Raw genomic sequence first — 24,245 nt, forward strand, 5'->3', positions numbered from 1 at the left:
GCCTTTGAGTTCATCCCTAGAGCCGTGCATTTAGGTCCTCTCTTGCCTTCACACAGCCACCGCATGACACTTACCATTAACTTACGAACAGTTGAAGGCCTTACTGTAGATTTAATATCGGAAAAAGACAGATAAATACATACATAAATAAATAAACACATATATACATAGTCTGTTTGACTTAATATTATAAAAACAACCACGTCAAGACATGAAACACACAACAGACCAAAAATAGATGGATGATAAAAGCTAGATGTTAGAAGAAGGATTATAAAATCACCAAAGATATTTCAAAGCATTCTGAGAGACAAGAAAATATATCTCTATGTTTTTTATTAACACAATCCATTGATTACTGACAAAGTGGATGCTGCTATCCTTAAATCCACCCAGAACAAAGAAACACAAAACAGAAAAACAGAGAAAGTTTATAGCAACCCGTGTAGTGGAAGCCGACAGAACCCAGGGCATCAAATCCAGAGGCACATAAGTGCATAAAAGTTGCCAGTGCTCTGGTGACTGCAATGCTCATTAACTACTCAGTTACAGAGTTACATTCATTTTCTTCTACTCATCCAATTCAGGATTGCACGGGAGCTGGAGCCTGTCCCAACCATATTCAAACCTAAGAACACTGTGTCACAGTATCCTCTGCCAGGCACGGTGGCTCCATCATACTCCGGGGCTGTTTCACTGCCAGTTCTACTAGTGCTGCCAGTACATGTGGTACTAACTAATAATCAGAATTTCTGAATTATCTTTCTTCTTTTGCAAACACAAATACTTAACAACAATATTTAAAGCATGAAGAAATTATGCACAATATGGTAAAAAATGAAGACACCCTTCAATGCTAAAGCACATTTTAGCCTTTGTAGGTTGCTGCACCCACAATTTCTACCTTGATATTCCTTTCAACAGTGGTCACCCTGAGTCCCATGTATCCTCCAGTGACTCCAAAGTCCTGAACCTTTGAAGATCATGACATTTCTCTCATTGCACTTGCCCCAGTTTAAAGGCAGGTCCTGGTCTTTTAGGCCAAAGACCAGCAGCATCTTCACCCAGTGAAGGTGAAGTGTATATCATATATAGATATATTTAAATTCATTTAAAAGCCTAATATCCACCAAAAAATAAAAAATCTGAAGTGCCTATATCAGCAGTGATGCAGAGGTCTTGAAGGACACAAAGGGACACAGCAATTTTAAATAAGGTAACGTTATTCTCAGTGTGTGGTTTGCTGTTAGTGGCAAACGAGGCTGTAAGAGAGATTTCCTAATTTCCAGTCAAGGGGAGATGGGGTCTGGTACGTGCCAAGGTGTGTGACATGGAGGAACGGTAACACAGAGACACAGTACCTTCCCCTCTGAATCACCCTGAAAAATATCATGTCATTTACACCTGGTCAAATGCCTGCAAGGTCTACAAGCTTTTTGCAGACTTTTTTGGCAGGGTAGGCAAGAAGGGAAACAAACTGATCTCTCCATTCATCAAGAAAATGAAAGTCAACTTTGAAGGTCAGGTAGAAGTTTAAATGTTTGTAAAAAAAAGAAAAGAAAAGAAAGAGAGATTACATTTTTCAAGGGTAAAGATATTGCCGTTGTCATTGTTTTGTAACTGTTCTGAAGTAGCCATTGCATTATGGTTAAAGAAACACAGACTGTGTTATACAAGACTAAATTTGAAGATCTTTCATATGTCAGAAGATTTGGCAGAACAAATATGAGGAAACAAGGGTATAATGAGGTTTGTTGGACTTTGCTGATGTGATGGGTTTTGCAGGATAGCACTTCTCATGAGGCTTTGGGTGAACAGTACAGCGATGATATGTTTCAGCATACTTATATGACAAGAGGAAATCCTGCTCCCTATTCAGGGAAATGAGGGACAATATGACCACTTTGGCCTCAAACTGCAAGAATTCCCGTTAATACTTATTAACTTACACGGTAAGTTATAAGTAGCGTGAAGAGCATATAATGGAGGTGGGTTGCAATGCGGATTGCAGGAACAGTGAGTGAATTCAATCTTGGAAGGACCTAGGTGGCCAGTGGCTTCAAACCCATTTGTTGTGAGGCAATGGTGCTAACCCCGATACCACTACAACTTTAGGAAGATGAACACAAAAAGTCAAATATATGCCCCGTATATGTGTAGTGGGTAAATGTCCTTACTATCTTCTAGATAGAAATATCAAAGGAGTGGATATAAGAGACGAAAACATATGTTATGGGATTTAAACCCTAAACAACAAATAGAGGGTTTAATAAAAATGTTACATTATTTTTCTTTATGTGTGCACTGTAGTCACATCTTGATTGGTTGAGTTAAAACTCACGATACTAATGATTGGAAGCAAAATTACAAAACCTGCTATTGTCCAAGTACCTGAGTGTAAACTGCAGTGGGCATTATGTCATTAAAATATAGTACCTACTGTATGCTATTGGTATTTTTTCACGTTAATGTCTTGTGTTACTTTATTTAATTTGTTTTGGTTCTGCAACTTTGTCTATTCAGAAAATGATAATTGTCACAAAAGTGCTGTGTCAGTGCTGTATTAATTTACTTTACACTTTTCAGTGTAGTCATTGTTTCAGTGAACAATGACTGCCCTGTCATTGTTCTTGTGTGTGATGAAGTTGTTTTTGCAGAAGAATAACGGGAAACCCCTGCTCTTGAGGATTTAGAAAAAGATCAGATGAATTACAAGGAAAAACATTTAAGCAGAGTTTTTTTAAAAATTCCTAAAAACATACATGGGAGGTCAGTGCCAGTGAATTTTGTCTGCATAAAAAATATTTCACAAGTCAAAGTTGCAACATATTTTATGAGTTTCTTTATTAAGTTGACCAAAATATATGTATCAGTGACACAATCTCACACCAGTTTTTCTTTTTGTATAGAAACTTAGCCAAAAAAACAACCTAATATAAACAACATGAATTTATGCTTTTACATATTCACCGCACTTTATGATTGTAGAAAAATCATTACATTACAGGTACATTTCCAAAGTGCCATTCTTGGTTTAAAAAAAGTATATTTGGACATAACATGACAACAGTCACTCGACATGTAGTTTCCATTGCCTAAGAGCTCCCTTTTGGCCTGTGAAAATTACCATCATGCATTTTGTCACATGCACAAATTCATACTTGGTTTGACTGCACCAGCTGTGAATTGTGACTCCATCATGAAGTCTGAGAATGAACTTTTTCGTAAGTTATTCAATATTACGTTATCTTAAAAAATACCAGGGTTTAAGTGCCATTTGTACCATTAAAACTTAGGTGTAATAACAGAAAATCACTGTGGCATCACAATCTAGAAAAATGCTTGAAAATTACAATATATTAATCCCAGTCTTATAAATTTGAACATTTGAGCTAGATTTTTTTCTTAGCTTTTTCAATAATTGTCTTCTAGTTAAACAGGTTTTTATTTAGCGTGATGCCAGATTTGATGAACATATTACATATTGTTCTTCTACTCCTCACTAAAACATCATATATTCAATGCTCGGCCTGTTATTTGGTGTAAACATCTGGTATGAACTCTCTTGGCAATAACTACTTGAGAAGTCCTTTTGTTCTTTTAGTACTTAACCTATTACTTGACTCGTTTTAAGAAGTGCCGGTGCAGCCACCATCTGAATCAATACATTCTGTGTTTGTGTCAAACCTTTGCTTTAACCACCTCTTTTAAGGCAGTTGAGTAGCTGTGCATGACACATGGTTCAAAAACAAATCTCATTTCAGTCTTTGTTTAGCCAGTTTCCTTTTGATTGGCTGCCCTTTATAAACCAAAGGTTTAAACAGCATGTAGGTGGGGCTTCTGTGCTCACAGGCAAAGCTAAGTGCCTGAGACGATCATATAAGTGATATGGACTCTCTATAATGCCATGGAGAGCCATAGAAGACATAAAGCTGTCTGAAACAGAGTGTTTAGAGCAGTCTGAAGCCATCATCTACAAATTTGGCTGTTTAAAATGAGCACCCACTGTCGTGACAGTATTTAATGTATATATGACAGAAAATAAGGAAAAGCTTGTTTGCCCTTGAATGCTGGTCTCAAAAAAACATCCTCTCTGTGTTGAAGACCTTCAACTTGGTCATAAAGTTGAAGTAGATGAAGGCCAGCGAGACCAACAAGTTCTTCATCAGATAGAGGATGGGCGTAACAAAGCCGAAGAAGGCAATGAGGCCAACGCGCACAAAGAAGAAGGGTAAATCCTGCAGGGCTACTCCTAGGGAGGAAAGCAGGGGGCTGTGGGGCATGACCACCACACGCAAGCATGATAGGTAGCTGAAGATATAGATGGGAAACACCCAGCCTGAGTAGTAGACCAGAGGATGTCCTGCCACTCTCACCATCTCCACCGTATCCATCCAGAACATAAAGCTGTCCACAAACACGTCTGCACGGGCATCAGTGGCGCACAGGAATCTCAGAGGCCCAGTGTATGCATAGGGAGATATGTGGTACGGTGTGGTGCTTCCTGATGGTTCACTCAATCCAGACATGCCATATGGCCTCCCATTGTTACCTGGTATGCCCGGTAGCGTCCCATTGGTCTCTGGTCGAGCTCCTGCTCCGTTCTGGCTCCTGTCATTGAGCTGGTTTGCTCCTGGTTGCATAGGAGTGGGCACACCTTGCCTGTGCACAGCTGGCCCTGGCACAGCTGGAGTGATAGGTGTTACTGGTGCTACTTGTTCCACATGTGTGAGGACAGTGGAAGGGATGTCAGCATCTCTTTCGGTGTCATTAGCTGGAGAGAAGAAAAAGAAAACACAATATCTTGGATTATATTTACTTAAGCTGTTTATCATCAAGTGGTGTCGGCCCAGATTTACAAAGAGACAGCTGAAGGCTATCAGACAAATAATGTGGCTCACAGATATAAACATTAATCTGCTGTTTAGACAGAGGCAATAAATCAAGAGATCGCTCATTCAAACGATTTGGGCTTTGAAGAAATTCATATGAACTGTTTTATCATGTGGTTTTTAAGAAAATATATTTCCCTACTTCTGCCATGTCAGATTCAGAAAAATTTAAAAATATATCCTGCTCATTTCCTCATTTTGGATAAGTGAGAAATGAAGCAGTCCAAAGAAATATCCTGCTCATTTCTTCATTTTGCTCGAGTGATGTATAGAAATGTTCACAGTGTGTTTGCAGTTGCCTCCAAGCTCCTGCAATGCAAAACCCAGCATACTTTACTATACAAGTCTGCAGCAGAAAGTTCAGGATCTACAGCAGTCAAAGAGTGATTTGTGTAATGTGTTGAGAGAGCTGCGCTCACCCTGGCCGGTCAGCCTGCAGTGTCGTATCCTCTCCACAACGTCAATGCAGATGAGCGAGAAGAGGACTAGTGACACGGGGAGCTCAGTGAATGTATCGTGTTTCAGGTTGTTATTTATCTGAACCTGGATAAACAACCGTAAAATTGTTAGCCTGACTGAGTACTGTAATTATTTACTCACTTTTAATCTTTACAGAGCCCACTGGTTCACCTCAATGGTAATAAACATTTTGGGATTTGTCACTTGCAGCGAGGGCATTTGACACAGCCCTAAACAGACGAGTTGCTCATCTTAGCAGAATTTATGGTTCTTATGTTGAAGCCACTAGATAAGCAAAGGTCAAAAGGTTTGCTTAAGCTTTAAAGAATGCCACAAAAAAGGGCAAATAAGGTCTGGGCTGTAGCCAGTTAGGAAGTGAAAATGTGCCTCGTGGACATGATTTGACAAGGACAGCATGGACAGGAAGAGGAACCAAGCTGCTTATCAGTAGCTCCTTATCCATAAGGCTAGATAGTCCTCTCCTGAGATCCATAAGGATTCTCACAGCTCATCACATTTGTTTCAGTGATACTGTGAATCCTGTCATACACCATGTTCCCAAACACAATGTTGTAATAGATATATGTTTAAGTTAATAGCAACTTCTTTGGAGTATAAACACAATCACCCAACATGACTACAAAGGATCTACAATTACAGGTTGAGTCATGTTACAAGTATAGCAACATACAGGTCAAAGTTCATGATCAGAGCAGAGATAAACCTGATATGACAAATGAAAGCAGTGAGAAACAATCTGTTGGGTGTTGTACCTCAGAGCTGGCAATGAGAAAGGCAAAGCAGGGTAATGTGGATAGGATCACATAAACAAGGGTCACTGGCCTCCTGATATAAAGACAAAAAAAGGGCAAGAAAGAAAACAAGGGAGGAAGTTAAAGTCAGTGACAGGAATTGCTAAAGCCTGGTATTAACCAGCCAAGTTCTGTCCAAACCAGTCACAGGCCAGTTCAGCCTCAAACCAGCTGATCATGTCTCGGTCCCGTAGGACAGCACTGGGATCCCAGCTGCTGAGCATACACAACTCGGACCAGTTCTCAATCTTCATGTCTGAGAAACTCACCACTTCTTCCTCCCTATGAGAAATTTCTTCTTCATGAAGACCATATACTTCAGGGGTACCCAGACCAGCAGGGCAGTGGAGGTCACATAGGCAATAGAGGAGGCCACGATCAACCAGTAGGCAGTGCTGCCGTCTCCGGGGGGTTGTGCTGATGTTTTGACCTTTGCAACGATGACAGCAAACCTCTGCATGACGATGAAGAGTGGCACGCACAGGCCTGCAAACTGCAGCACCTCGCACAGGGCAAACTTCACCGTCCTCCCTGAGCCCATCCTGTGGCAGCTCACAAAAAGAAAAAGAAGGGAGGGAGACAGGGGCTGTTGTCGCAGTGAGGCGACCCCTGTCCCTCTGAGGGCTGGTCAGGCCTCGGACCTCTGCATTGTCTGCCTCCACTAGCATTTTCCACACACCACAGCCCTGGCTCTCTGCTCACCCAACTGCTTACACTGCACTAGGCATTGTGTGCCTTGGCGTGGCGGTGATGTGACCGGCCCTTTGCTCTCTTTTGATACAACGTACAAACAAAGTTCGTCTAACTTTACACCCTGAAGGACATGCATGTGACACAGCAATCGCTTTGGGGCAATCCGAGGTAAAAACAGCATCTCAGCCAGTGTTTTTCAGGCTTATCACATCACAGTCCACACAGCTTTAATGATGTGTACCTTGTATTCTTCCTGGGAATTCTCCAAATATAAGAAACACAAGTTAATTACTCCCACAGTATAATCAGCATCCCAGGACTACTGGCTGTAACCCAAGAAACAAGATACCACTAAAAACACATAGACTCCTCTCATGCTTATATATCACCATCTAGTGGCAAAGTGTTCTAACTGCAAAATTTTGGAATCCACACTGTTTTGTAACAATTGCAAATGCATTCGTGCTTTGAAATTGCTGTCAGTTCAACATGTTATTGTTCATCAAATTCAGGCGCTTGATTATGATTTGTTGCATCATAATAATAAGCGACATGAGACTTTTTTCCCCACCAAAGCCCAGCTAGAACTTTACCAGTCAAAAGCATTCATGAAGTAATTTTATCTGTCTTTAGTTCTAAAGCCATCAAGCCACAGTATCTGCTATGCCACAGACCAATATCGCTGCATAAAAGTGACGACGGAGTAAAAATGTTGCTGAATTGTTTAGACTTGTGTCTGCAAAACCCACACAGCTGGACATTGTGCCATTGCTGTCTTCAGACGTGTGAACACTTGATCAAGTAACTGGATCAGGATTAGATAATCTGGACTATACTCAGTGCTGTCTTCGGTTTGCACACATTTCTACGTGGTGTCATTAGAAGAGCTAATTTTAGATTCTGCATCGACGCGGTTTCTGAAGCAGTTCCTTCATGAGAGCACAACTCAGTCCAGTACAGGCTGATACCTGTATACTCCCAAGCAATTACAGTCCTGTGCAATACCAACGAAATTTGAAACGATTCAAAATGTTGTATCTTAATAATTTAAGTACTTCATCAAATTATTGATTATCAACAATAAATAAAGAAACTGTGAAAAGACTAGACTGAAAGTACAGACCCCAGAGCTCAAAGTCAGTAAAACTGTTTTTTATTTGCATTTGTATAGGATTTTCTTAAAATCCTGAAGATCAAGGCTCACATAGCAGATAGCAGATACAGTCGCTATCTAATCAGGGCTGGTTTTGGCAACTTGCCCCATTGGAGTATGTCAAAATGTGCTTGACATGTGGTGAAACTGTGGCCTGTCAGTCAAGGCCAAATGTATGATACTGCAAATTTTGGTATCCATACTTTGGTAATACCAAGTAAATACAAGGCCAGTGTTGCCGATACCAATAGTGTTACTGAGACTCATGTAGGGGTTATGTAGGGGTGAACAGTGTGTTATGATGACATGAATCATCATCAGTTTTTAACTTCTGATCACATTTTAATTACCACTAAATCACTTTGATTTATTACATCAATAATTAGTTAATAAAACTAATAAACTAATTTGAGGTATACTGAACACAATTCAATGGGATATATACGTAGAGCAAGGGGTGTGAAACATAAGGCCTGGGGGCCAGAATCAGCCAAGCAAGGCCTCCAATTCAGCCAATGGGAAGGCTTGGGGAAAAAGTAACCATCAGTTCATAAATTTCGGACTTATATTTTTCATAGGTTTTCCTATATTTTCACAGGTTTTACAGCTTTTTCTACTGATAAACACTTTGGCCATGGCCATTTACAACACATTTATAATTACATTATCTATGTCTGCAATTTTACACCTTTACTTCTTGCAGTTTAAGTCCAAACAATCATCCTGACAGGTCTTTGTCATTTGCTACAACATTTCTTCATCGTGTAGAAAAACTGCTCTTCTTTGTCTTATGTGATGTTATCTAATTTATAAAAGTTATACCTAAACTTGTTCACGCTGAGCTGAAGATTGGGGTGAAAATAAGCCTGAATTTCTATAGTTGCACCAACTGAGCCGTGACAAGCCGGCTTTATTTCACTAGTCTTTGCCTCACCGGCAGGCCACGCACTTGTTTCACTAGTCCCGCGAGAGGGGGATCCATGGGCGGATAGCTAGATAGATGGATGGATGGATGGATAACCCCGCTGCTCCCCTCCCTACTAGCCCCAGCTGTCAGCTCCCTTCCTGACTTCCCCACCCTGCCCCCGGTACCATGGCGTCCAGCGAGGAGGACGGCACGGTTGAGGAGAAGGAAAACAACAACAAAAAGAGAACGAAAAGCACCCTCGCTACCGCATGGCTCACTTTCTACAACATCGCCATGACCGCCGGGTACGTGCGTTATTCCGCCCCTGTCGCCTATTAATAAGAAAGGCAGTGAAGTTATAGCCGCTCCCTAAAAAACCGTAAGCGTGTGTTGCTGTTTATAGGACTGCGTCTCCGCCGAAAGTGCCTGTTCAGCTCGCTTGGATTTAGCAGTTCGTCGTCGCAATTGAGTTTGAGCAAGCTTTAGCGGTCAGTTTGGTAGTTTCTACGAAGAAACGAGCGACCGTTATTTGTCTCGAGTGTTGGAAAATGAATGAATGGTGTTTGGTGAAAGTGGCAGGCTGGCGCAACAGCCGTGTCCAAATAGGGCTGGCTGCATGGTGTCAGCGTCAAGGCCCACAGTGCGTCCGACAGTTGCAGTGATAAGTATAGCCGGACCGCGCTGACACTGGAGCTCAGGTCTGGGACAGTGAAGTGCTCAATGGGCACATTTTTAATAACAACAACGTTTGTGTGAAGAGAGCTTCCTGTGTTGTGATAAAGGACAAACACATGAGAACTTGAGAATAGCGGAGGTGTTGGGGTCACTGGATCAGTGGTGACTAAGCGCTTCCAGTTTGGCGCATGGCTTCAGGTACTGATCACTTTAATAATAATAATAATAATTATAACACGAAATAAAACAAGAATATATTTGTGCACATCGTTGTGACTCTGTCCAACTTAGTAACTTGTTTTTCATGTGTTAGTCAAAGATAAGTAAAATTGCAGCTGTCCAAATCTACTTGGCCCTATGTGGAAAACATTATATACACCCCTCCTCCCTCTATTATCCTCTTGATACATTATGAATTAACTGTGAATAACCCCATTTAAAAAAGAAAATCTGAGTTCAGTTTCACTACCCAAACCCAGGCCTGATTACTGCTAGATGTGTTGGATCAAGAAATCACTTAACTATAAGCTGTCTGACAAAGGGAAATAGGCTAAAAGATCTCAGATAGCAACGAGTAAAGCCACAATCTACAGAAACGACTGACAAACAAAGTAATTGACATCCATCAGTCTGGGATACAAAGTAATTTCTAAGGCCTTCGGCGTGAGAGCCATTATACGCAAATGGAGAAAACTTGAAACAGTTGCAAACCTTCCCAGTAGAGGTCGGCCTACCAACATTACTCTAAGAGCGCACAAGTGACTCATCCATTAGGTCACAAAAGAACCCAGAACATCTACAGAACTGCAGGCCTCACTTCAGTTAGGGTCAGAGTTCACGACTGAACAATAACAAAGAGGCTGGTCAAAAATGGCATCCATGGGAGAGTTCAAGGAGAAAACCACTGACGACAAAGAAAGGCTCATCTTGCCTAAAGTAACAGTGCTTTGCATAAAAAGAACATCATAGCAACAGGTGGTGGTAGTGTGATGGTCTGGTGCTGCTCTGTTGTTTCAGCACCAGGACGACTTGGTGTAATTGATGCTTTCTATTAGAAAATCCAGAATGAGAATCTCCAACCATTAGTTCATGGCTGGAAGCTCAAGCTCCCTCGGGTTATACAGCAGAAAAATGATCCTGGTTTTGGTGTGGTCTAGTCAAAGCCTGAACTGAAATCAGTTTGAGATAGTTTGGGATCATTATGATACACGGTTTAGGGTCCAGTTACTTTTTCACATAGGGCCGAGCAGATTTGGATAGCTTTCCCCCCTCGTAATAAATAAAATGTCATCATTTAAAAACTGTATTTTGCATCTTCTCTGTGTTTCCTTGTCTAATATTAAAATTTGTGACAAATATGCAAAAAATAGGAAATCGGGAAATGGGGTGAATTCTTTTTCACAGCACTGGTGTTGGTCTAGAACGTCACAGCTGGTGCGTCCTCAGTGAAAGGTGCATGACATCAGGGAAAGACGTGTACACACAAACATAGGTTTTCCTTATGAGGACATTTAGCGACAATATGCATTAAGAAAGCTTCACTTGCGCTCCGCTTATCAGTATGAGATCCTTTTTATAAATCAACTTAAATGGACTCACTGGTGGCTATAAACAGCTGAGTGAGGATGCTTCTTGGCTGCTCATCCTATCTACTGTGCAGGATTTTTTAAAGTTTTTTTATATAACATTGCAGCTGGATTTATTTTTTATGTTGTTTTTTTTAACATGCACATGCAAGACTTGTGAGTTCTTAGAGGTTTTTTATTCATAACTATTATTAGAACATGTATTAATAGAGCTATTGTGTTCTACAGTTGTCTCATTCCTAAATTAACAAAAAACAAAGCTCATTAAAGTGTGTATCCTGTTTGTTTTTTGTTTTTTTAAATGCCCTAACCCTTGACTGAATTCAAAGATTTAATCCAATTTTTTTTTTTAGATGTTTTTCTTTATTTCAAATTTTATTTGTCAGGGAAAATCTTCTACTCCCTCACATCAGAAAGGAGACAGTTGGGGTGGTTTGAGCATCTGGCTAGGATGCTTGCTGGTCCTGGTCGAGCTGTTGGGGTCTTGTCCAACTGGGAGGATGCCCTGGGGCAGACTCAGAACATGCAAGAAGGAGAGAAGGGATCAATCAAAAGGAAAATCCTGTTTTTCTGTGGTTTTACTTACACATAGAGTAAAGCTGGTGTGTTGCAGAGAGAGTTTGTAGCTGCTGCTATTCTTTAATATTTCACTGAAAGTGCCTTTACAATTGCCTGATGTAAAATGCTGCAGCTTTGGTTTGCTTTCTCAAGCTATTCCATTTTGCCCTCTTTATTATTTTGATTTTAGTTGCCAGTTTATTTATTCCAGTGCTCACTTTATGTATGGATAACTGTCTGATACATGTATACTTATAAATAGGGCTGCCACAAACGATTATTTTGATAGTCGACTAGTCACCGATTATTTTTGCGATTAGTCGACTAATCAGATCATCCATTGGACATACAGCTTATTGCACCAGCAGCATCTGCTCTTATATAACTATCATTAGCTTACAGCTTTAAGTGTTTAAGGTATGTGGTAACTAAAAATAAAGACAAGATGATAGTTTATTAAATTTTAATGAAATCTGCAGATTGTTGTGGTTTAATAAACTCCTTGCTATCTAAAATATAACAGGACACCGGAGTAAATTCTTGAGCATCTCACACTTCTGATAATCAGCTGTCTGCTTGACGTTTATTCAGCTGTGTAAAAACTTTAATCTCAGCCAAACCGATTTACTCAGGAACAAATAAAATACTAAAAAAAAGCCAAACAATAACATTTTGAAGTTATCTAAGTGACTTATATATATATTTAACCTGAGTAGCGAAAGACGGCGGTGGGTTTGAAAACGATTTGCCGGGAGTCCGGTGTTCTCACGGCTCTAGTTAGCCTAGCCTAGCCTCCGGCTAGCTATCGAGCTAGTGGGTAACAGACGTCTCTGAAAACGTCGGCGCACTTTTGAAAATATGTGGTGTCTTGATAAACTGAGCAGATATTTGAGGTTTACACAGCTACATTCTCGCCTGAAAATATGTTAAACATTTATTTTGTGACCCAGAAAGAATAATAAGAGTAAAACCAACTAGCTGCCACCATTGTTGGAAACTGAGCTGGGCCGCGCTATGAATTCTGGGACACAGCTTCTTCTTCTTCGGGGTTTAACGGCAGTTGGCATCCTTGTACATGCAGTGCTGCCATCTTCTGTTTCAGTCTGTTATTACACTCTTAAATCCTGCTACTTATTCCTGCGTCTTTCAGGATCTTACAAAGCTTCAAACGACACGTCGACTATTAAATCAGTCGTCGACGATTTTGATAGTCGACGTAATCGTGACTAGTCGACTAATCGTGGCAGCCCTACTTATAAACATAATGTAAATTTGTCTACCATCAGAAATTGTGGCATAGCTGTTGAACCGTGGTTGTGGCCTAGTGAAAAACACAAACAGACCAGTTTTATGACAATGTTAGGTTTTTTGTATTTGTCTGGTGTCTCAGTGGAATAAACAGGTAACACCAGATAAATAGAGGCAGTAATGTCTGTCTGTTACAGAATACCTTTGAAGAAAAGTATTTATTTTACTTTATTACATGACATAGTGATTGATATAGTGAAAAGCAGCATTTAGTGAGAGAATTTTTATCAGCTTTGTAGCCCAGTATGTCAGCATGTACTGGGAATTCCTTGGTTTCAGTGACAAGGTTAGAAAATGTTAATAATTTTTTTTAGTTTCATTCAGTATTTATGTTGTTTAAATTCCCAAGTTTTTTCCCTTTAAATTTACATCTCAAATGTGTTATTATAAGTTTCCTGTTCTATTCATATTGTCATCCTCAGTTTGATGTTATTATGAGGTGACTAAATGACTTAAATTAGGTTTAAAAGATTATATTTCCAGTTGTGTCACAGTTATTTTTGTTTGTTTTTTCCATTGCAGAAAAATGTCTGTCCTTTACACTCATTTTCTCCTTTCACATTTCAGTTGCACTGAGCGGTTGTGTGATTTTTATTTGTCTGCAGGTGGCTGGTTTTGGCCATGGCAATGACACGCTTCTACATACAGAAAGGCACACACAAGGGTCTGTACAGAAGTATAGCAAGGACACTCAAGTTTTTCCAGACCTTTGCATTAGTTGAGGTAAGACTTTTAAGTCTTAGAGACTGTGTGGAAAAAAAAAAAAGAATTTCGGCCTGAAAATTGAAGAAAATGCATAACTTTATAGTTAATGGCCAGCAGGGGGCAACAGGTGGTAAAAAGCTATCGGTCAGTATATAAGTCTATGAGAAAACAACCATACTACTCAATTTTTTTTAAAATGACCTACTTAAACATTTATATCTTGATTTTTATGGTTGTAATCATCAGTTTTAAGGCTTGTCAACAGGGATATTAAGACCGATGCTAGCTCTGATGTTAATATTTGGTTATTTTGATATTTCAATTGATATTTTATACATTAACGGATTACTCTAACAGTTGTTATATGCAGTTATTTATTTGTTCACACTTGTTGTTGCGTTTGTGGCGTTCAAAAAGGGAAGATGCCCCCTGGTGGACAAACTATGAAATGACAACATCCTTAAGATAATTGAAGGGTGTTTCTCACTATTTTCTTTGCTTTAAAATTTCTCTGTTATAAATGCCAGTAAAGATAGATTAGTAAGTAGCTTATTTTGGCTGATAATATTATCCTGCCAATAAATCAGCTGAGCTATAATAAATAGACAATAGAGCAGGAGGGTGTAGCTTTATTGTCCTTGACAAATAGCTACCTAATAGGTGTGCAGTGTTCTTTTTTATATAATGGCAAGTGTATTTTGTCGTAAGCCTGTTTTTCGCTAGCCAAAACTATCATCCCAGTAGGATGAAAGTTAGTGAAGGATGCACTTTGCTAACAATGTTTTAGCTGGACAGTTTACCATCTTTTGTTCAAAGATGTTCTTGTCTGGTTTTAAATAGCCGAAATAGCAAATGGAAAGTTTCAGAATTAGTCCACAGACCATTGGGTGACACAATGGTGCCATGTCCATCTTTGATTTACAGTCTATAGCGTTTCCTGTCACAAGTGGGACTTTAGTGAATTAGTGAATTTAAAAAACAAATACTTTTTTCTTAGACTTTAACAAGGCAGTCATTTTTACTGCTGTTTGTGTTGCTTGTCTTACAGGTGGGACATTGTGCCATTGGTATGTGACAACTTACATGAAAATATTTGGCTAATTTGTACAGATTCAGATAAATTCCCTCATCTGGCCATGTATTTATTGGTGATTTTTGTTTCTTACTTTGGCTGTGTTGCAGGAATCGTGAGGACTTCTGTGATTGTAACTGGGGTTCAAGTGTGTTCGCGGATTTTTATGGTTTGGTTCATCACCAACAGCATCAGACAGGTGACTTTTATGATAAACCGCAACTCCGTGACTTTTTACAATTGATCAGTCTTTAGTTGACAGATTTCACCACAGTACTCTTAACCTCCACACACTGTATGTATTGTCACAACTATTCTGGAACACAGTCTGTCCAGTTGCTTTTTTTCCCCCACATAAAAATCGTACTTTTCTCATCTTTTTGCCTGTAAGAGCTGCACCTGTCAGGTTTGAAGCTTCTTTTAACTCTTTATTTTTTGCCATTTTCCTGACTTAAAGATCCAGAGTGAAGAAAGCGTAATCCTATTTCTGGTTGTGTGGACGATGACAGAGATTATCAGATATTCCTACTACACATTCAAACTGCTCAACCACCTGCCGTACTTCATCAAATGGGCCAGGTGGAGACACCGTTAGCTGGGGCTGGGATGAGTTTGAATTGTCTTTCCTGTTTCGGGACACTGTCTGAGCATGTCGGCCTAATCCGGTGAATTCACCTCTGGCATGCTTTCTTGGCCTTGTAGCGCCGCGCGTGTATTAAGTATCTGTCGTCTAATACAAAGAGGAGTCGCATGTGTGTGTTTATTGATTAGCACCTCATTAGCCATTCTGTTTGTGGTCAGTGATCTAACCACTAACACAGCACTCTGAGGAAACAGGAAAAGGTGAAATGCTTGTTTATCTTTTGGTTTAAAACATAAAGAATTTCTGAATAAGTTTAGTTAGTTGCTGAAAGAGGCTGAAACCAGGCATTTTTTGTGAAAGAAATATTCTCAGCTGTAGTGAAATATAATACCTGTCTTGTGTTGAAGGCAGAGTACTTGTGATGTGTCGTTCTGGCCTCGAAGCAGCTCACCTGAAACTGGAGTCGTTAGTAGAAACGTGAGCCGTCCCCACTGAAGGCTGTCCAGCGCGCAGGCTCGGCATCTTAATTTTATTTATTCTTTCTGCTTCGCTGTGTCACGTGATTCTTCAGGCGGTCCATCTAATGCCAGCCACTCTTTTGTTTCTGCTCTGGATTCTTGTGCTCTTGAATGGCACCCTTCGCCTCCCCGCCCCCACCCTTCACGTCTTTCTTTAAGCACGGAGGAGACGACAGGCCCCTGGCAAGGGGCTCATGTTCAGCTGCTCCTGTTTTTAAGACCATCTGTTTTGGTCACGGAATGTTCACCCAACATTTCTCTCATCCGCTGAGACGCTCCCCCGAGCCTTTGCTGTGGTCCCCACTAAATACAGGAACTCTATAGTCCTGAGTCATGGCATATCATTTGGTCCTGGAGAGAGCTGCCATCATAGGAAGAGGCATGCTGTCTCACTGTTATTTGGGGCGGTGACGAGAAATTAAGTTGGTACTTTGTGATTAACTTAGTTGTGTGCAGGAGTTCTACCGTTGGTTTTTCAAGAACACAGTGTTTCCTTGCTGCTGGGTCTTCTTCCTCTTTTCTCCCATTATCCAAAGGAGTTCTGCAGGGCTCCACATTAGGTCCATTGCTCTTTTCTCGTTACATAAAGAACCTTTGTGATAATTTATCAAATGCTGCTTTCCATCTTTATGCAGATGATACAATTATCTGTTGTTCATCTCCTTCAGTAGCACAAACCCTATAATTCTGCAGTCTGCCTTTGATGTTGTTCAGTCCCATTTAACTCAACTTAAGTTGGTGTTAAATCCAGAGAAATCCAAGTTCATGTTATTCTCAAATGGCAAAGAGTTGTTAGCTACGTTTCCTAAGAGACATAGACTTTGTATATTCGCAGACTCTCTCATTAGCTGATCTTTATCTATAAATCTTTGCTTGGGCTAGTTCCCTCTTATTTATGTGTTTATATGTGTAAAACCACAACCAGTGCAGCCTTCATTCTCACAATTTAATACAATTGATTGTCCCAAAAATCAGAACAGAATTGGGGAAAAAGGCTTTGAAATACGTTGCCCCTGCTTGCTGGAATAATCTGCAGAAGGAACTGAAATTATCGAGAGAATAACTCTTTTACTCGGTGTAATTGTTTTTAATTTCGCTCTTAATTTGATCTGTTTTTGTATATTTTTCACATGTTCATATGGGATATTGTATTTTTTTATGTTATATACTTATATACATGTATTTTGACTTTTGTTGCCATGATGTCAGGTCTCTCTTGGAAATGAGATTTTTAATCTCATTGAGATTTTACCTGGATAAATAAAGGACTATTAAGTAATAAAATACAAACAGCCTCTTTCTTAGGCACCAATATCTTTTTTTTTCTCAATTTCCAATATATTATGACCAATTTGTCACCACATATTGATGTGGTTACTATTTTTTTTTCCTGTGCATAGATTTAATATCAGTGTTGCTAAAAAAATCCTCGCACTTTTTCAGTTCTTAGTTACTATATCATCACTACTGTAGCCTCTTCCTGATTGGCTGCTTTGCTTCATAAGGTCACAGTTCTGTATACGGTATGCAACTGAAGTTGTAATTAGACGGCATAGAATACATTTTTATTGCTATGAAGATGATACCCAGCTTTATTGATACATGAAGCCAGATGAAACACTCTGACTTAAACACATAAAGACTGATGACCTCTGATTTCCTGCTTCCAAATTCATAAAAACCTGAGGTTATTGTACTCTGTTCTAAAAATCTTAGAAATATCTTAGAAAAAAACAGATGTTTACTCTGGATGCTGTTAGCTTGACCTCTAATAACACTGTGAGGACTCTTGGAGTCGTTTTTGAACAGGATATGTCCTTCACTGAGCATATTAAAGAAATATGCAGGACTGCTTTGTTTCATCTGCACAACATCTCTAAAATTAGAAACGTCCCGTCTCAGAGTAGCGCTAAAAAGCTAGTTCATGCATTTATTACTTCTAGGCTGGACAATTGTAATTCGTTATTATCAGGCTTTCCGAAAAACTCCCTGATACAAAATCAGAATTGGACTACCTTATTAATTGCTTTGAATCTGAAATTTACATTTATTTCAGATAACCTGTTAACAGGCCCCAAAGATCAGTACATTACAGAGATTGATTCATTATTTAATTAATGTATTTTTGTGTTGTGTATCCATGTACATTTTCTGGTGATAGATTCAGTCCTACTGAGCGTGGACAGTGTCGGCATTGAACAGATTTCTTGGGCTATTCCTTTCTCTTTAATATACCCCCAAAGTATTGCATGTTATTTAAGTCTGATGATATCCTTCTCCACTTTAAAGTTTTCCTTTTTCACCTCCTGTAGAGAAAACAGACATTTGTGTGATTTGAGGCGTGAGCGTTGTTTGTATCGTTTCCATATTTCTCTTCTGCCAAGCTTCATCTTGTCTGCCAGTGTTTGCACCATATGTTCCTGTGGATATACCGAATCTATACATCTGTTCATTCCAGCAACTTTTTATTTCAGGACTACTTTCTGGGTGCAGTTCAGTCCATATATGCTGGATCATATTGGAGCCCAACAAATTTGTCTTGGCCTTGTTTGACCATAGAACATGCTCCCAGTAATCGTCAGACTTTGATGATGTTTAACGTTGTTTAAAGTTGACCTGTTACCCTTTCCTTATTTTCTGCCAGATACATGTTTCAAACTGTTTCAAACAAGCAATTTAGGAAGCTTTTCTCTTCTTGCTTCTTTATGAGAGGGGATATCCCTGATTTGCCTCTGACTGTGAGTGCAGCAGCCCCACCCTCATGCTGCTTAAACTGCTGTTTGTGAGGGGAACCCAATCAGAAGAAAGTTGGTTAAAAGAGTTGGTTAAGAGGTAAAATGACTTATTTGCTATTTTGGTGGATAAACTGGAAGTCCTACTATAAGATAAACAACAACTGTGAGCCATGCAAAGCTAGAAACAAAAATGTGGAGCATAAGAGGTCTTTAATCATTAATCTTGCAATTTCGAGTTGATTTTAGTTGATTAGTCATCTTGCATCATTTTCCATCTTTGTGAAATCTCATATGTTTCTTGCACAATTGTTTTGACAATTCCCTCATGTAATTCTAGGATGTAGATAGACACAGCCCATCCAACAAAGAGAACGTTCTGGTGCTTAGATTGTCAAACATCAGATTTAATCAGGACTGTTTTAGTAATAAGTAGTTTTAAGCGTTTAGCAGTGATTGCAGGTATATTCAGGTATATTGACAGTGAGCTTGAAACAATGCAGTTTTTGACATTTTATTTAAGATTATTTATTGGAGAGGTTTAAGTGACTTCTTTTGTATACCCTCTGTTCTTTGATGACCAGTCTAACCACTAAAATTGAACCTAGTATTTCTTATTCTTGTCTTTTGAGTTGCTTTAAAGAACTTCAATTGGTTTCTTTTATTTACTATAAATCAGATCTGTGGGAATTCATGCAGTGTATTCCCACATATTTGTGTGGGCTTTCTAATCTTAGAAAATTGGATTCAGTTCAATATTTTGGTCATTTTTGTTTGGTAATGTGCCCACTGCAAACAAACAGTGAGGCAAAAGATGCTGTGTTCCTGGTTGTTCTTAACATACCAGTTCACAAATTATAGTTTGGGAACATTAAAGTCTCAGATGTCAGAAGGTTTTTGCACACATGCCAGTTCAGTGGACCAATGTAATTATGCCTTCAGTTGCAAAACTGTGCACTGGCATGAAATAAGGTGAGGAGCTGCTGGAAAGTAATAATGCATATTTTATATCCAGCAGGCAATGAAACATTATTGTAACAACAAATCAGCTTATTACTTAATGCTGGAATATGATCTTATTCTTGACTTTCTCTCAATTAAAATGAACTGCATGAACAAAAAGGTTGAATTTCTTTTTAAACTTTTGCATGTGAACAGCATGAAAGTGTAAAAAGAAAATGATACCTTGGAGTTATCCAGAACCAAAATCACTCAGAGTTCCTGAAGATGGAAAAAATGTGAAAATATAACTTTTTTACAATGTGCTGCTTGACCACCATATCTCTGGAATACCTCGAGGGAAGTTTTATGTCCACAACTCAAGGCAGCTTTTGTTACAGTGTCTGGCCCCTGTGTCAGTCATCTTCCTGTGTTTTCAATATGCATGTGAGTGTATTAACATCCTCTGACTGTCAACTGTCCTAACTGTGTGAGTGCTAAAGTGATCACGCTGCTGGATTTGAAGACATCCATCCTGCTCTTTCTTCTTCCCCCAGATACAACCTCTTCATTGTCTTGTACCCGGTGGGAGTCATTGGTGAGCTGCTCACCATTTATGCTGCGCTGCCGTTCGTACGCAGGTCTGGAATGTACTCCATGAGGCTCCCAAACAAGTATAACGTGTCGTTTGACTACTACTACTGCCTCATCATCGTCATGCTGTCCTACATCCCATGTAAGAAGCAAATTTCATGCCTACATTGTGCACTTTCAGTTTTGGCATGTAGGTCAAAATCCTGCATGATTTTTAAACTGTATTTTCTCCTGTTGTGGTACAAATAATTCTGCCTGTTCTGCTCAAAAGCAGCTTTTCTGTCCTGTGGTGCAATGTTTGGTGGCATTTTATAATTTGAATAGAATCATCTGTTGTGGTATATCCAATTTTATTTGGAATATACTGTGTGTTCACATGTCGTACATAATTTTGAATATAAAGATCGTTTTTCATAACACAGCTGTCAATGACTCCTTGAAGTCTAGAATCCATAGACTTCACCAGATGTTGTTTTCTCTCATTGATTTGTGATGCTACCTTCAGTTGCTGGTTTTTGTCTTTCTGCATTCATTTAATAACTATTGATCTGAGATTGGGTGACTGACTTGGCCACTGAAGAATATCCCTTTTCTTGGGCTTGAGAAACTCTTGGCTTGCTTTTGCAGTTTGCTTTGGCTTGTTCTCAATTTGCACAGTGAAGCTCTGTCTGATCGGTTTTGCAGTATTTGGCTGAATCTGAGCAGAGAGTGTAGTCCTGTACACTTATTATTCACAGCACTGTCACAAGTCACAGATTAGATTTAAATTTTAATCTAGTCCAATCTGGTCTTCTCATTCATGATTATAACAAGTGGGTTGCAACTTGTTGTAAACTCTGTGTTTCCATCCATGAAGCCATCTCTTGTTCATCGACTTTGATAGTACTCCTACTTTCTCCACACTCTTGACTGAGCTCAGTGTTGTAAAGGGTTTTTCTTAACCATGGAAATAATTCTGCGATCATCCCGTTTAGTTGTTTCTTGTGGTCTTCTGGACCTTTTGATGTTAATGAGCTAACCAATTCATTTATTCTTTTTAAGAATTAACCACATTCTTGATTCGGCCACAAGTTTTTGCTGTCTCACTAATGATGGCCTACTTCACTCTAGGGCTGCCACAAACGATTATTTTGATAGTCGACTAGTCACCGATTATTTTTGCGATTAGTCGACTAATCAGATCATCATCCATTAGACGTAAAACTACAGCTTATTGCACCAGCAGCATCTGCTCTTATATAACTATCATTAGCTTACAGCTTTAAGTGTTTAAGGTCTGTGCTAACTAAAAATAAAGACAAGATGATAGTTTATTAAATTTTAATGAAATTTGCAGATTGTTTCGGTGAAGTTTAATAAACTCCTTGCTATCTAAAATATAACAGGACACTGGAGTATATTCTGGAGCATCTCACACTTCTGATAATCAGCTGTCTGCTTGACGTTTATTCAGCTATGTAAAAACTATAACTTTAATCTCAGCCAAACCGATTTACTCAGGAACAAATAAAATACTAAAAAAAAAAAAAGCCAAACAATAACATTTTAAGTTATCTAAGTGACTCATATATATTTAACCTGAGTAGCGAAAGACGGCGGTGGGTTTGAAAACGATTTGCGGGGAGTCCGGTGTTCTCACGGCTCTAGTGACCTAGCCCCCGGCTCGCTAACGAGCTAGTGGGTAACAGACGTCTCCGAAAACGTCGGAGCGCTTTTGAAAATATGTGGTGTCCTGATAAACTGAGCAGATATTTGAGGTTTACACAGCTACATTCTCGCCTGAAAATATGTTAAACGTTTATTTTGTGACCCAGAAAGAATAATAAGAGTAACATTAAAACTAACTAGCTGCCACCATTGTTGGAAACTGCGCTGGGCCGCGCTATGAATTCTGGGACACAGCTGCTTCTTCTTCTTCTTCTTCGGGGTTTAACGGTAGCTGACATCCTTGTACATGCAATGCTGCCATCTTCTGTTTCAGTCCGTTATTACACTCTTAAATCCTGCCACTTATTCCTGCGTCTTTTGTGATCGTACAAAGTTTCAAACGACGCGTCGACTATTAAATCAGTCGTCGACGATTTTGATAGTCGACGTAATCGTGACTAGTCGACAAATCGTGGCAGCCCTACTTCACTCCCACTGACATGTCTTTGGTCCTCAGGTTGAGAGTTCCAGTGAAAAGATACCGAATGCAAGTTCAACACCTGGAAGCAACTCCAGGTCTCTTGCCTGCATAATTTGTCATGAAATGATGGGAGGGAGTAAGACTCACTTGTTCATGTACTTTTGAGCCCCTGAAAACATACTGCACTGTATGAAAATGGCTGTAACTGCTCAACAGTTCATGCAAAATGCGTGTCAAATCCTTTGAATTAAAGCTGAAAGTTTTTACTTAAATCCGATGTTGATTATTTGATACAAAATGACAAAAATAGCCTTTGTTCAAAAAAATACGGACCAAATGTCATGGAATATATGGAAAAGTTGTCAGCTGTAATAGGCTCCAGGCTTTGCCAGACCACCCCAGTGGCTTATGTCTGTGAATGCATGTCTTCCCACTGTGCTGCTTCTTATTCAGAATTGAGACCAAGTTGAGAGTTGTGAATTTGTATTTCACTCTAACTTGCTTTCGTTTGTGTTCATCATAGTCACAGTCACCCTGAACACGCTCTCGTCTTTCTCGCAGTGTTTCCTCAGCTCTACTTCCACATGCTGCGGCAGAGAAGAAGGATGCTTCACGGGGAGGTCATAGTGGAGAAGGACGACTAGACGAGCACCACCTCCCACCTTCATTTGAGCCAGCCTGCCCTCCACTTCACCCTCACCTCCACCACCGCTTCATCTTCATCTCTGTCTCACCTTTTAGCACCATCAGCCATTACATTCTTCATTGCACGGGACCTAAAGAACCACACAGCTGACGATGGTTACCACCCAGTGACAATCAGTAATAACGACAAAGCCACGGAGTAAAACCACAGTAGTAATACCACATCTGGAGTGTTTCTTTGCAGGATTCATTCCTATCTGAATGGTAATATTGGAAACATGTTTACAGTCCCAGTGTTGCTGGAGCTAGAGACAGAAGCCTGTGGCGTCACATCTCAGCACTCAGAGATCACGAGTCCTTTATTCACCCACCAGCCTTACTGCATCTTGTTGCACTGAAGCATCGCAGCCTGAGAGAAACGAGCACTGAGCCACAACACTGCACCCCGAAGAAGGAAGAGCCAAATGAGGGGGAGGGGGGTGTTAAATTAGTCGCCTCAATTAAATTCATCATTCAGCCCATGCAATTGGCAGATTAAGTGTATATTAAGTATTTCATATATAAAATAAGCTTTCAAAGCGAGATTATTCATACCTCAACAATAAATCTACATTTGGACAATATGCTGCTTCTTGTGTGTATGTGTGTAACCCTATGTGTAAACGATGCAATGTGAAATGAGCAGTTAATCATATTTCTTAACAGTAATTTATTCGCATACTGTGAGCAAGCACAGCTCCGACTTAACATTGTGTCCGCTTGGCTCAGCTCGTGCTTTCTTTTATGTTGTTCTGATGTTTACTATGTCAAATTAATTTACAAGAGTGCATCTTAAACCAAATTCGAGTCTTCACAAAAGTAGTAACTTCTTTTTTTCTCTATAGGCCGCTGTAGGTATGAGACTACGATTCAAATTTATGTGAGCACTTCAGTCTTCAGTCTGTCTTGTTTGTTTTTGAAAATATCCGGTGTCTACATCGATTGGACAGTAGTTAGACTCCCTCCTACCAAAGGTGCTATTGTGAGATCATTTTAGTCTTCTGTGCAGCTGAAGGAGTGACTGTGATTGGAGATGACCTAAAGCAGGAAATCAGGATGTGAAATGACTGAGAGGAAATGTTAGCGAAGAACTGCATAGCCCATGGTTATCAAAGAAAAAAACCTTTTTGCTTGTAATCTGGGTTAGTGGGAAAACAATAAAAGAAAGTTATTTAAGGGAAAAAAAACTATAAAAATGTGAAAATACCTTTATGTGCAAATTCAATAAACTAAATTCTACAGTACTG

The 24,245-nt window shown here is 39.6% G+C and overlaps 2 protein-coding genes across 2 annotated transcripts; one reads left to right on the top strand and one right to left on the bottom strand.

Moving 5' to 3' along the window:
• Positions 1–3,928: 3,928 nt before the first annotated feature.
• LOC113029326 (transmembrane protein 236) lies at positions 3,929–6,818 on the bottom strand. Its single transcript, XM_026180153.2, has 4 exons — positions 6,433–6,818; positions 6,125–6,197; positions 5,312–5,435; positions 3,929–4,774 (listed from the first exon to the last, which is right to left on the bottom strand). The coding sequence occupies exons 1-4, from the start codon at positions 6,702–6,704 to the stop codon at positions 4,077–4,079; spliced, it is 1,167 nt and encodes a 388-aa protein (XP_026035938.1). The 5' UTR covers positions 6,705–6,818; the 3' UTR covers positions 3,929–4,076.
• Positions 6,819–8,929: 2,111 nt separating this feature from the next.
• Positions 8,930–24,242, top strand: hacd1 (3-hydroxyacyl-CoA dehydratase 1). Its single transcript, XM_026179817.2, has 7 exons — positions 8,930–9,221; positions 13,649–13,766; positions 14,797–14,815; positions 14,931–15,019; positions 15,278–15,399; positions 20,150–20,328; positions 22,876–24,242. Exons 1-7 carry the CDS (start codon positions 9,103–9,105, stop codon positions 22,956–22,958), a joined length of 729 nt encoding a protein of 242 aa, XP_026035602.1. The 5' UTR covers positions 8,930–9,102; the 3' UTR covers positions 22,959–24,242.
• The last annotated feature ends 3 nt before the right edge of the window (positions 24,243–24,245 follow it).

Source organism: Astatotilapia calliptera, chromosome 9 (assembly GCF_964374335.1).
Source record: "Astatotilapia calliptera chromosome 9, fAstCal68.1, whole genome shotgun sequence".
NCBI classification, from domain to species: domain Eukaryota; kingdom Metazoa; phylum Chordata; class Actinopteri; order Cichliformes; family Cichlidae; genus Astatotilapia; species Astatotilapia calliptera.